General features: G+C 38.6%; 1 protein-coding gene across 1 annotated transcript; it reads left to right on the forward strand.

Moving 5' to 3' along the window:
* The first annotated feature begins 780 nt into the window (after window positions 1–780).
* Window positions 781–10,354, forward strand: LOC140333242 (keratin, type I cytoskeletal 12-like). The gene is made up of 8 exons (XM_072414780.1): window positions 781–1,154; window positions 5,382–5,464; window positions 6,058–6,214; window positions 6,899–7,063; window positions 7,441–7,566; window positions 7,843–8,063; window positions 9,318–9,370; window positions 10,222–10,354. The coding sequence occupies exons 1-8, from the start codon at window positions 870–872 to the stop codon at window positions 10,332–10,334; spliced, it is 1,203 nt and encodes a 400-aa protein (XP_072270881.1). The 5' UTR covers window positions 781–869; the 3' UTR covers window positions 10,335–10,354.
* Window positions 10,355–11,948: the final 1,594 nt, after the last annotated feature.

An 11,948-nucleotide genomic window follows, 5' to 3' on the forward strand; every position in this document is an offset into this window, starting at 1 on the left:
ATACATAATTTGTGGGTCGATTATTATAAGACTCTCCAATGAGGCCTTACAAAAAAGTAAACCCAGACAAGGATTCTAACTCCCCCCTACTCTTTTTTTCCAATACCAAAAAATCTGGATATCAGCTTTAAGGGCCCATTCATAGCAAGGTTTTTTGTTTGTGGTGGGTTTAGATATTAATAAATGTGTGTTTCTGCTTTAAACACAACTCATAACTTTAAATTTTAGCTTCCCAATGTTGCAAGAGAGTTCTAAGATGATGCTTTTCTTTTTTCTTTGTGCTGTTGGGCTGCCATTTAAAGTCACTGCCACCGCAGGGCACCAACTTACATATATGGTGCAAGCAGGCTCCAGCTGTAAAACAAAAGCAGCAGCAGTACGGCAGCCGTCATTGAATCCCCTGTCTAGTGCACAATAATAGGCTTTTATTCCCCAGGCAGCATGGAATAAACCAACCTCTGTCTCACTATCTTTTTCCCAGCCCGACAGTTTTAGCTGTGTGAGTTCACAAGCAGGTATTTTTGATCCCTGTCACCACTGGCATTCCAGGAATGTCTTACACTTCCAGCTAGAGTTTTCAGCCAGGCTAGAGTAAAGCTGCTTGGTGACTAATCGCCCACTGCAAACCTGACAATCCCTTAAGGCAAAGCAAGCAAGGTAAATAGTAGAGAAATTATTACGCTGAGCCCAAGGTGAGTGAAATCTGAGCTACCGGGCACGGTTCACTTGCTGAGCCAATAACAGGCAGCTAAAGTTAGGCAATAAGATTTCCTTGGTTTGTGTTACTATGGGAGCTGTATAATCACTTTTCAGATCATGTCCTAAACTAGCACCACCGCTAACTCCTGCAGGATCTTTCACCGTTCATAATGTCACTCTGGCGAGTTGATGACTTAATCAGGACAAAGATTCGAGACAATGGGCAAAGACTAAACCATGGAACTAAGAAGGCCAGTGCAGGTTTTTACTCTCCCAATCAGAAAGAGGACTTGGTCAATTTAAATGATCGCTTGGCGACTTATCTTGAAAAAGTGCGGACATTGGAAGAGGCCAACCAACAGCTGGAGAAGAAGATTCAAAAACTGTCCGAGAAAAGGGCAATTGGTCGGGACCACAGTCACTATCAAAAGACCATTGAAGATTTGGAAAGTCAGGTAAAAGCTGTAAATAACATTATATATTACTGTGCTGTAAATTAAAGTTTGTTTTAGTATATTAAGTTCAGACTAGGGGTTTTAAACCTCTTGTTAATGTAATTCAAATTAAATTGTAATTCAAAAGTTTTTAGGAATTTTTTTCCCCATGCCTGGATTTTGGCTAGTAGGTGTTAAATGGCTGCAAACACCTGCTCCGCACTTGCAAATGCCTACAAAAACTAAGCATCCTTGGCTGAAAATGCTTCTTGAAGTCTTGCAGTGAGGAGTGCAGGTGGAAAATAAAATAGTCTGAAGCTAGCCTAAGGAGTTTAAAACCTCTTAGAAATGAATTGCTGCCTGCTGGGTGAGTGGTAGTAGTAGTAGATTGTAAGCACTTCGGGGCATGATCCTCTCCCTCGCCTCCTGCGTCACTGTTGTTATCTGTCAGTCATTTGCCATCCCTTTTTATTGCACAGTGCTGTGTATTATGTTGGCGCTATATAAATCCTGTTTATTATTAATAATAATGATAATAATAATAGTAGTAAGAGCCCTTTTACACCAGAAGCGATAGGCCCAATTTAGTTATAGTGCAAGAAACAAGCTATTTCCAGCACATAAGGTGGACCTTCTAAGTAAAATGACTGATTTCTGAAAGAACGCACAATGTGGTCAGGATACAAAGATGGTGCCACCTGCACCCATGACTGCCATAAAGGGACAGGGGTGTCCTTAATGTAGCCAAGGCAGTTGCCTTGGGTCCCATAATTGCTAAGGCCCCTGCCATGCGAAGTACTGCTTTCTCTCTGCGCCGGTCACAACCCCCTGTGAAACTTTGACATGTGCCTTTTCAGCGTCATATATGGAATCTCTATAAATGATGCCTAAAGGACTGGTCTGCCGAACACAGGGTTAGCAACACTGGCATGTGTCCATGTGGGCCTAGTGGTTATGGGTTATGGCATGGAGGGGGGTTAATAGCTGGAATGTGGACCTGGAATTTATGGATTAAGGTCCACTTACATGCAGCTGGCAACAATACCATTACTGTTTAACCATGCCCACAGGGTAACTACACACATTTTGTATTACCAAACTCATTTTTCCACAATAACCATATCTTGCTTCAGCAATGTATAGTTATGGCCCATTTTTCCATTTTGCCTTCGGCCCCGTATTTTCTTGAGACACCCCTGTGCGGAACAAGACGTAGTACTGTCTCGTCCAGTTCTCATCTAACTTTCTGGTTAAAATGACAGCCAGCAATATATAATCCACTTCCTCTGAGTCCAAGCTACCATGGATTGATCTCCTATGGGGATAGGGCCACTAAAACCAATAAAGGGACTCTTTGTTTTTGTAATCACTATCTAATGGCAATGACTTTACTGATACAGATTAATAAATACATGAATTACAGTCATAGAAATCATCTAGAGGTTTACAAACTATATTCATGTTCTATGCACAATTATTAGCAAATACTATTACTACCTGCAATGATTACAGGGTATGATTAAAGTTCTCCAAGACGGAAGAAGATAGACTATCATGGTGAACATGGTTATTCACCAATTTTTGATTAAATCCAGGACCAAGAGCCAGCTAATCATAATGATTTTAAGAAATTCATTCCAGGTTTGCTGGATCACCCTTGTTCTTCCATTTTTGTCTTCTGCCGTCTTGTAAAGCTTTAATAAGTCAGGTCTACTGTGTAGCCAAGTATCTTGGAGCTCAAAGCAGCGGCATGACCTGAGCTAGAAGATTTAGATCATATGGGGAACATCATGTTATCTGGCTAAAGAAATACTCTCAAAGATTTTGCTTTTGCCTTGACATCTTTATGAAACCTTGATCGTCATTTCTTTGTTTAAGCTGAAACTGAGGTCATCAAAGGCTGATTTTACTAGATTTGGATCGAGTGATTTCATATCTGTGCTGACAACTTACTGGAAAGAAAGTTGTACCTGAGGACTTACAGTACAAGGATATCCCTACTTTTGCTTTATTCGATTTGTAGATTTATTTCCTTCATCTTGTTGCTTCTTAGTCATTACTTTACCAGTCTTGTTGGGTTTCGGTCTTTACCTTACTAGTGTTTAGCTCACCAGTCATCAGGGAGACAAAAACACACAAGGCCTTGTCCTGTACCTAGATGGGCACCTGTACACAGTATAGAACAAATCAGGTCAATAGTGGAGAAAAGACCAACTACATGGGGACCAGAAGCAGTACATATGATGACTAGTCCTATGTCCTCTGCTGGTTTTCGAGGCACAAGACAGGTCCTTCAACATCGTCTTAATCTGAACAGATTGTACGTAATTTAAAAGGACCTATAAAAGAAGGTAAGCTGCTACTTGTAACCGAGTTCTATAAAATCCAGCTTGCCAGTTGGTGCTCTGATCCTCTGCCTTTTTTCATTTGTAAATCCCTGACCCGGAATGAGTATACAGGTCAAGTGCGCATGCTTGTTTCAGGTTGGTGACTGCATTTACTGACACCATCCAGGCAGTTAGCCAGAGCCGGGAAGTATCGAGACACCATGCCAACTGAGAACTCAAAAACATCAGCCATGCTGTTAATGATTTGGAAGGGGATAGTTCTTTGAACGTCCCTCTGCACCATTTCCACATGAGGAGCGACTGCTGAAAAGTCTTTTACAGGCTTCCTGGACACTCAGTTGCCATTGTGAAATTTCTGAACACAACACTATCACTCACCTTTTCCATGCGTCTTCAAATCCTTGGATCACTTATCCCCAACCTTCTTAGAAGACATCAAATTTGAGTCTCTACCTTACCCTGAGAAAGCCACACGGGGAAACGTGTCGAGAAAAGAGACAACTGCAACCTCTTACACCTCTTTTTTTTTGGCAATCTCACTATCATTTCGTTGTAAATACCAAATACGCTTTTGTGATGCATGTAGTTGTTCCATAGTCCAGTCTATCTATGTTAAGACCAGATATCTAATATGGTTTTACACAAGTAAAAGGTTCTGTTGCCTAGAAGCTCTCTCACTATCATTTTTACATTATTACCTGGTTAACTACTAATTAACTAATATTTCAGTAGCAAAATTTGGGGTCCCTCATTGTTATAGGTTGTGTCCACTTTAATTATTAATATTTGGCTTTTCATCACACTATATAGCTTTCAGTAAATGACTCCAGATCATCCATTCTGTAGTTGGAACACACAGTGGGTTAGGCTAGTAATTAGACAATAGTTACATTGAATATGAAAACAATATATACATGTGGGTCTAGGGATCTATTTAATGAAAGGCAAACAACCTGAGCCAAAAGAGAACAAGTTATCTTTTCATAAACAAAGGGCACCTTTATCCCTTTGAAATTTATATTCATCAACAAAAAGCTTGCACAAACAGCGTGGGAAAATATGGAGAGCTTTATCTGTTTCTTTTTTACTTACAGTAATTTGTTTGATGTTAGGCATATGTGGCACCATTAAAAAAAAAAAATCTATCTAACCCTACACTATGAACCAGTGGAGAAATTATAGTGTGGCTAACACCTGGAATGTTCCATAGTGTGCTGTATAAATAGGCAAGTAGAACCACCACGTAGACTGATGAGATTACCAATACCAACTTGATTTTTTTTAACTTTTGCTTATAATCTGTTAATTTTTACTAAACAGGAATGAACAAACATGGATCTCTCAATGTCCATGGTAGGTTAGTTTTGGGCTACTAGCAAACCAAAAAGTCTACACTGGATTATTGTTCATCTTAGAGTTCAGCTTTAAATTTAATTATTACATTTTTTGAATATTTGTTTTTGGGAGTAAAGTTTATTATTGCCAAAGGGGCTTAAGAGAAAGTAGAAGAAGGTAATCCCTACTAAGAGCTTGATCTAATGAACAATGGTTCCCAAGTGGCTCCAGGTCCAGGTGGCAACTTGCCAACAGCCCCAAACGCTATGCCTATTGTTAATGAACAAGCATGTGAAATGAGAAAGTGTTTGGTACTGAAGCACTACATGAGCATTACAACCAAGCACAAAATCTAGCCCTTTGACATTGGGAGAATATGAGAAACTTATAGACCAAGACCAAGGGTCTATTAATTTGTGAGACAAACACTTTGTGAGTATTCCTGAGAATTGTTTGAAAGTGTGCACAAATGTGTGTTACATGTCTGGAAAAGAAAAATAAAACTTTTTACCCTAAAAAAAACAATTCTTTTTGCCTAAACAATCTTTTTCTGTTTGTACACTAGATACAAAATGCAAAAGAAACAAATGCGGAGTTGTTGCTGAATATTGAGAACATGAAAATAGCAGCAGATGGCTTTAAGGAGAAGTAAGTGCAATGGTTTCCACAGTAATAGGTTACTGCTATTCAAACCATGGTATGCATGACCACACTTGGTGTTCTACAGATTACCAGAAATTCAAAGCTTCTCCTGTGCAACAGAAATTAAGAATAGGGAATGGAATGGCTGACCTCCCTTTAGAATGTGCAGTGAAATTTGAGAAAACCTGTTCTAGCAAATGAATCTACATTACCTTTTAACAATTACAACAACTATGTTTTATTGAAATCATCCAACATTGCCTAATAGATTAATATTATATAGGCATAGCCTTCCCAAATGTAATGTTTCAGTTCTCAAAATTAATTAATCTTAGGATTTCTATATTTGTTGAAATCTCCCCATCTATGCTCTATAACTTGATTTTCTATCTTTAAAATCCTGTTTTTTATGCTACAGCCAAAATATCCTAAACCCCAAACCAAGCAAAATGTATGTAGGTCCCTGGTGGATAGATGCCACTTTACTTCATGGTCCTGATGACCACACATAAAGATGTGAAAGGGAATCACCAACCAAGATACAGTCAACAACAAATATAATTTCTTCACCCATTATAATTACATTTTTTTTTCTCTAGCTATGAAGCAGAATTAGCTTTGCAAGCCACTATAAGGGACGATATGAAAAAGCTGAAAGATGCTAGCAGTGGTCTGGAGATGGAGACACGCTGTTTGGAAGTTGAGGAACAGATCCTAACTAAGGAGTTGGAGAACCTCAAGCAGGATCACAAGGAGGTAAGCCATCCAAACCAGTTTAATCGGGCTTCCATTCTATTTTTGCTACAGCAAAGGTTTATGTGAAAAATGTATTTTTAAGTGAAAGTTTGCTTTGACTTTGTAGACCAGTGTTTCTCAACCAGGGTTCCTTCAGAGGAAGCTAGGGATCCCTTGATCAATGAGCAAGTTGTGATTCTCTGGTCAGTTACCACTGACACCATGATCATTTTGGCTATCTGTAAAATCCAGCAATATAAGAAGCATTCTTCCCACACAAATGTACTGTGAGTTTTGGATATAGTAAATATAGTAGGGTCTAAAGACCTAAAACTTTTTTCAAGGGGTTCCTCCAAGTGAAGAACATCGAGAAACACTGTTATATACAACATGAACAATTTTGCTTACTCCTTTTCTTCTGAGCAGTACATATTAACTATGATTTTATATACTTGCCTCTCTATTCAGGTCACAGGAGGAAAGAAAAGAATGCATAAGCTCTGAGCTTAGTTTAGTACTCCCCTCTACACCCACTCCCGTTCCCCATACTAATGATCCTGCTAGTAACACACGTCCTGTCCTAGGGTGACAACTCTCTACCACTGTCCTGTGTCTATAAAAAGAAGTGGTGTGGTAACCACAGGACAGGAGTAAGTTGGAACTTTGGAAAACTTCCCATTTTCCAATAAAATTCTCTTTCTGTAGGAAAAAGAGCACCTTCTTCAGGAAAAATCCAAGTGCCAAGTAAACGTTGAGGTGGACAGCCTGCACCCAACAGAACTCATGGATGGTCTGGAGAAGATGAGAGACCAGTACAAGACCATAGCCAATCATCATCAGAAGCACTATGAATTCTTACTTGAAAAAAAGGTTAGAGCTGTACATAGTACGTCATATTTGATCTGCTTCTGCTTTGCTGTGTATCACAATGGTTAATTGGGAAAGATTCATTTTGATGGTGGATGTAGCAGAATCTTGACGCCTTTGCCTATGAAGTGGACTGGAGCATCTTCTCGTAAGATTTAGGTATGATTTCACCGGAATTCATCATCATATGAAAATGGTGATATCATGCCAGCCATGAGGAAGATTTTAAGTCATGTAGAAATTCACATACTTTGCACAGTAATCATTTAGTAAAAGCATAGAGCAAAGTATGGTAGTCTACACTTGCAGCTTGAACCAAAAGAGAAATACTATTCTAAAATATTATAATCTGCCAGTTCTAACAATATATGTTCTTTTAGTTTAGGGAGACCACCCAACAGAACAGCAAGGACACAGAACTTCTTCAAAGCCAACTGAGACATCTTTCTATGTTGGGAAGGAAAGCACAGGAGCTGGAGACCGAACTAGAGGTTCACCATAGCTTGGTAATATAAAGATAAGTTTCTTTATTTACACTTCACCACAATAAACACATTGCACATCTTCGCAATTACTTTTTACCAACAGGTTCCAAAAAGACCATTTCTCTCTGCTCTAGTTATGTTACTACACTTGGAAGGGCCATACACACCTACTGTATGTGTTATCTTCCAACCATCCAAATTAACCAGCCAATATTAATCATGTTGTTTAAAGACTCTATAACATTAGCCGAGGTTCCCTTTTAACAAAAATATTGGTGTCCTCCTTTTTCCTCTTAGAAATCTGCTCAAGAATCAGCATTGTATGAAATTGAAGCTGGTTATTCCGCACATCTGGAGAATATACAGGGAACTGTATTAAAGTTAGAAGATGCACTGGTAAAAATAAGATCAGAAGCTGAGAAATTAACCTCTGACAGTAGGATATTGCATTACCTGAAAGACCTCTTGGAGATGGAAATAAGAACATACGGCATATTGATGGATGATGAGGAGAAAAGGTAAAAATACTCAGTGGAAAACTTAAATTAGTCAAGATGTTCAAGATTCACATGTCACTGTTTTGAGTACTTCTATTTTAGTTTTTTGAATATTCCCTCTGGTTATCACTTTCCTAAAAAGGAAACCTCTCACTGAAGACTGGGAGTAATGGTATATATATGACAGAAGGTCTGTCCTCACTTGTAAGTGGTGTGGATGGAATGGGGGCAATTGGTGGGCAGCTAAAAGCAGAAATAGTACCGGATTTTTGGGGTCTTCTCATGCAGCATTGTATCACCCCAGGCATGAAGTCCAGGCAACTCCTGCTCTTCAGCAGATCACGCCACAGTGGGTGATGGGCCAGTAACCCTAGACGTTCCTAAAATGGGCCAAGAAAGGAAACCTCTTACTGAAGACTGAGAGTTCTGGTATATATATGTTTATATCAGAAGGTCTGTCCACACTTTTAAGGGGTGTGGATGGAATGGGGGCAATTGGTGGGTAGCTAAATGCAGAAATAGTGTTGGATTTTCGGGGTCTCCTCATGCAGAATTGTATCACCCCAAGTATGATGTCCAGGCAACTCCTGCTCTTCAGCAGATCATGCCACAGTGGGTGATGGGCCAGTAACCCTAGAGGCAGCCGAGCTCTTTACTATGAGGTGGTGTCAGGTCACGACCATCAAGGTCACCCAACTAGGTAGGATGGAGTAGTTTTAGTGTGGAGGGAGGCAGTGTCCAACAGGGAGACCACCGCGAGGAGGGATAAAAGCTGGCAGTAGTCAAGAATAGTCTAAGATCAAGGCAAATGGTAAGGGCAAATATTAACCATGTACAAGTGCAGAATATTAAGATAGCTTGTACAAATTCACGGCACCAGCTACCAGCACTGCTAAAGATAAAATAGCCTCTGGACTTTTAATGACCCCCTTCTCTCTGAGCTGTGTTCATGCCTGCTTGCCCACAGTTGTACAAGTCCAGGGGAGATCAGCTGTGTATGTCCCAACAATCTCTATCAGTGACGGATAAAAGCTACTGAGCCGGACAGTGAAGCAGGTAAGATTGGCACAGAACAGGTCAGTGGAGACCACCGTGGGAACATACAGGTAGTATGGCAAGGATCTTAGCCACCATTATCCAACAAGGCATCTAGGTGGTTGTGTTATTAGCTTTTACAGCTTGGTGTACATGTCAAATAAACTGTAATTGACAAACTTTAGGTAGTTGTACTGTTTTTTTTTTTTTGTTCACCATAACTTCTTGTTCTTCATTTAGTATAGAAACTGTGATCCCTGAGACTTCGTGTGGACTTAATTACAACAGACAAAGTAAGTGTGCTATAAAACAAGCACAAAACAAATATTAAAGTTAAGGTGACCAGAAGAACACAAAACTAACACATATTTACCTGATTAATAGATGTTGGTAAAGTTAAATTAAAAAGAAAAGGAAAATGAATATATCATAAAGGAAAGGTCAGCAAATTATACAACCATAATTTTTGAGGGGCCATACACACAAGTGATTAATAACATTAGTTATTAGAAGTACCATAAACCATATTGGTTTGTATGAATATAATGTTGGCATTACACAATGTATTGCCCTTTTATTATGTTTGTATAATTTGCTGACCTTTCCTTGATGATATATTCATTTTCCTTTTCTTTTTCTTTTGAATTTCTATGTTATGTTGTCACCCTAGATAATTTGTTATCCAAGCCTCTACCCTGCCTTGAGGAAGCCAATAAGGGGAAACGCGTCGGAAACGAGACATGTATTTTATTTATTTTGGAACAAACGTACCATTATACAAATATTTCGTTTGTAATCTCTGTCATAATTTACATGTTATCCTTATCCTTTTTCTCTTTAAAATTGGGAACAAGTTGCATGGGGACTGAAATCTCAATAAGTTGGTAAATGGCCATCAAACTATGGAATTGTGGAATCTCCAAGAAATATGATTTTATGGTTAAATCAACTTATCTTCAATAGTCACGATTACAATTTTTAAGGCACAAAATCAAGGCAGATGAATGGTCTGGGTCGAATTCTACTAACTGGAGATGCCCATTTCGTACTATATGGCATTTCCTTGTTTCAGGTTTATATAGTCTAAAACAGACACTATATATGTTTCCATACCGGAGTACAAATGCATCACTGAGATTTTCAGTGTTTTTGTTTCTGATTTCAGAGTCACGGTCCTCACTCACCAGAAGCCTAGCATTAGCAGGACAAGGAACAAGACGTTCAGAGCATGTTGCAGCATCAACTTTTCAAGAATAAAAAGAGATTTTTTAAATACGTTTTTTGTAAAAAATAAAGCTATTTATTGATATATAATCATAGGTAGCTGTAATTTTTGTTACTTAGAGGTCGTGGTAGTAGGAATAAGTACATTCCTTAAATAGTTCTACTTCCTGCTTAAAGACCTAATGCCAGAAATTGCACATACCTGAGAAAAAGTGAAGGTTTATAGATAATCATGCTTTATTGGTGAACTTATACATATCTTTGAATAAATAAATAATTAGGTATATAATGAAGGGATTATTTTTGCTTCCTGGCAAATCAATTGCACGGTCCAGGCCACGTCAGAGCATTACAACCACGTAGACTTAATAAACCATCTCTGATCATCTCCAAACTTTGGACCCCAAGAGAAAGCAATGGCTTACAACAATAGAATGGAACCAACGGCTGCTCGATCAGTTTATTGATGTCTGATGTCAGTGGACCGCTGTATACATCAGATTTTCAAGAGTGTAAGCACTTAAAGCTAGTTTTCACAGGAAGAACTTATCTGATTTAAACTACGACAATGCCATGAGGTGCGGGAGCCTACCATAATATACATGCAAATATTAACTTGTCATATGATATCACACCATAAAGTACACAATGCAGTGTACACAATTTTGTTTCCTGGTATTTTATTTCCTGCTGGCTGTTTTTTTTAATGTGACTGGACAAAGGAGAAATTATTTTCTTGAAAATATCATTCTGGCATGCTGATTCTTTTTTCTTCAATACTGTCCTACAACAAGACTGCATATAGGGATTTCTGACTTTTTTGTTCTACATATTTGTTCAGGATAATTGGAAAATTATATGTAATAAAAATGTATAAAATTCAAATATTAACCGCCTTTGCTGGTCTCAGGCAAAAATCTGATGTGTACAGCAGTCCCGTGCCATCATTCTTTAACTTGCCATTGTGTATTGATAAAGAACTGATTGGGAATGGCTTCATTAATATGAAGCAGAATTAGGTGGGGTGCCCACTAAGTGGGTGCGATCACTAATCCTCCCCCCACCATTAAGCAGAATGGCACTGATGTGCATGTGTATGAAAGATCATTTCCAATGACATCCATCAGACGTCTCTAAGGATCAAAAGATCACATTTCCTCTACTTCTTAGTGATTGGCATACTGATTGTTCCTGATAACTAGAAAAGTAAGTCTAAGGATTAAAGATCATATTTCTCATAGCTCTTTCTGATTAAATTGAGGCGGAGACCTGTGGCCAGCACCAAGCAAGGATTAAAGAAGTGCTAAAGCAGGGATGGTAGATACTGCATATCATTGTAGTACTATTTAGCAGGAGAGATCTATAAACTGCAGCATGATATCTCTGGTCTTCTCACATTTGAATCCAAGTTATTTATATAATATGACCAACCCATGCAATATAAAAAGGGGGAGTGACAAGGAAGTACTGCATAATGACCACCAGAGTCTGGAGGCGCTCTACGTGCTTTGGGTCTGAATGTATGCTAAGCAGAAGGAGATGACTACCTACTGAGAGAGTGGAAGTTCACAAATAATTTTATATATATATATATATATATATATATATATATATATATAACAAATATAGTCTGCAGCCATACAGCAT

The sequence above is a fragment of the Pyxicephalus adspersus genome, chromosome 6 (genome assembly GCF_032062135.1).
Source record: "Pyxicephalus adspersus chromosome 6, UCB_Pads_2.0, whole genome shotgun sequence".
NCBI classification, from domain to species: domain Eukaryota; kingdom Metazoa; phylum Chordata; class Amphibia; order Anura; family Pyxicephalidae; genus Pyxicephalus; species Pyxicephalus adspersus.

Coding starts and splice junctions, on each gene's coding strand:
- LOC140333242 (XM_072414780.1), top strand. CDS start 870: ATGTCACTCTGGCGAGTTGATGACTTAATCAGGACAAAGATTCGAGAC. Junction 5,465..6,057: donor GCAGATGGCTTTAAGGAGAA/GTAAGTGCAATG, acceptor TTTTTTCTCTAG/CTATGAAGCAGAATTAGCTT. Junction 9,371..10,221: donor ACTTAATTACAACAGACAAA/GTAAGTGTGCTA, acceptor TGAGATTTTCAG/TGTTTTTGTTTCTGATTTCA.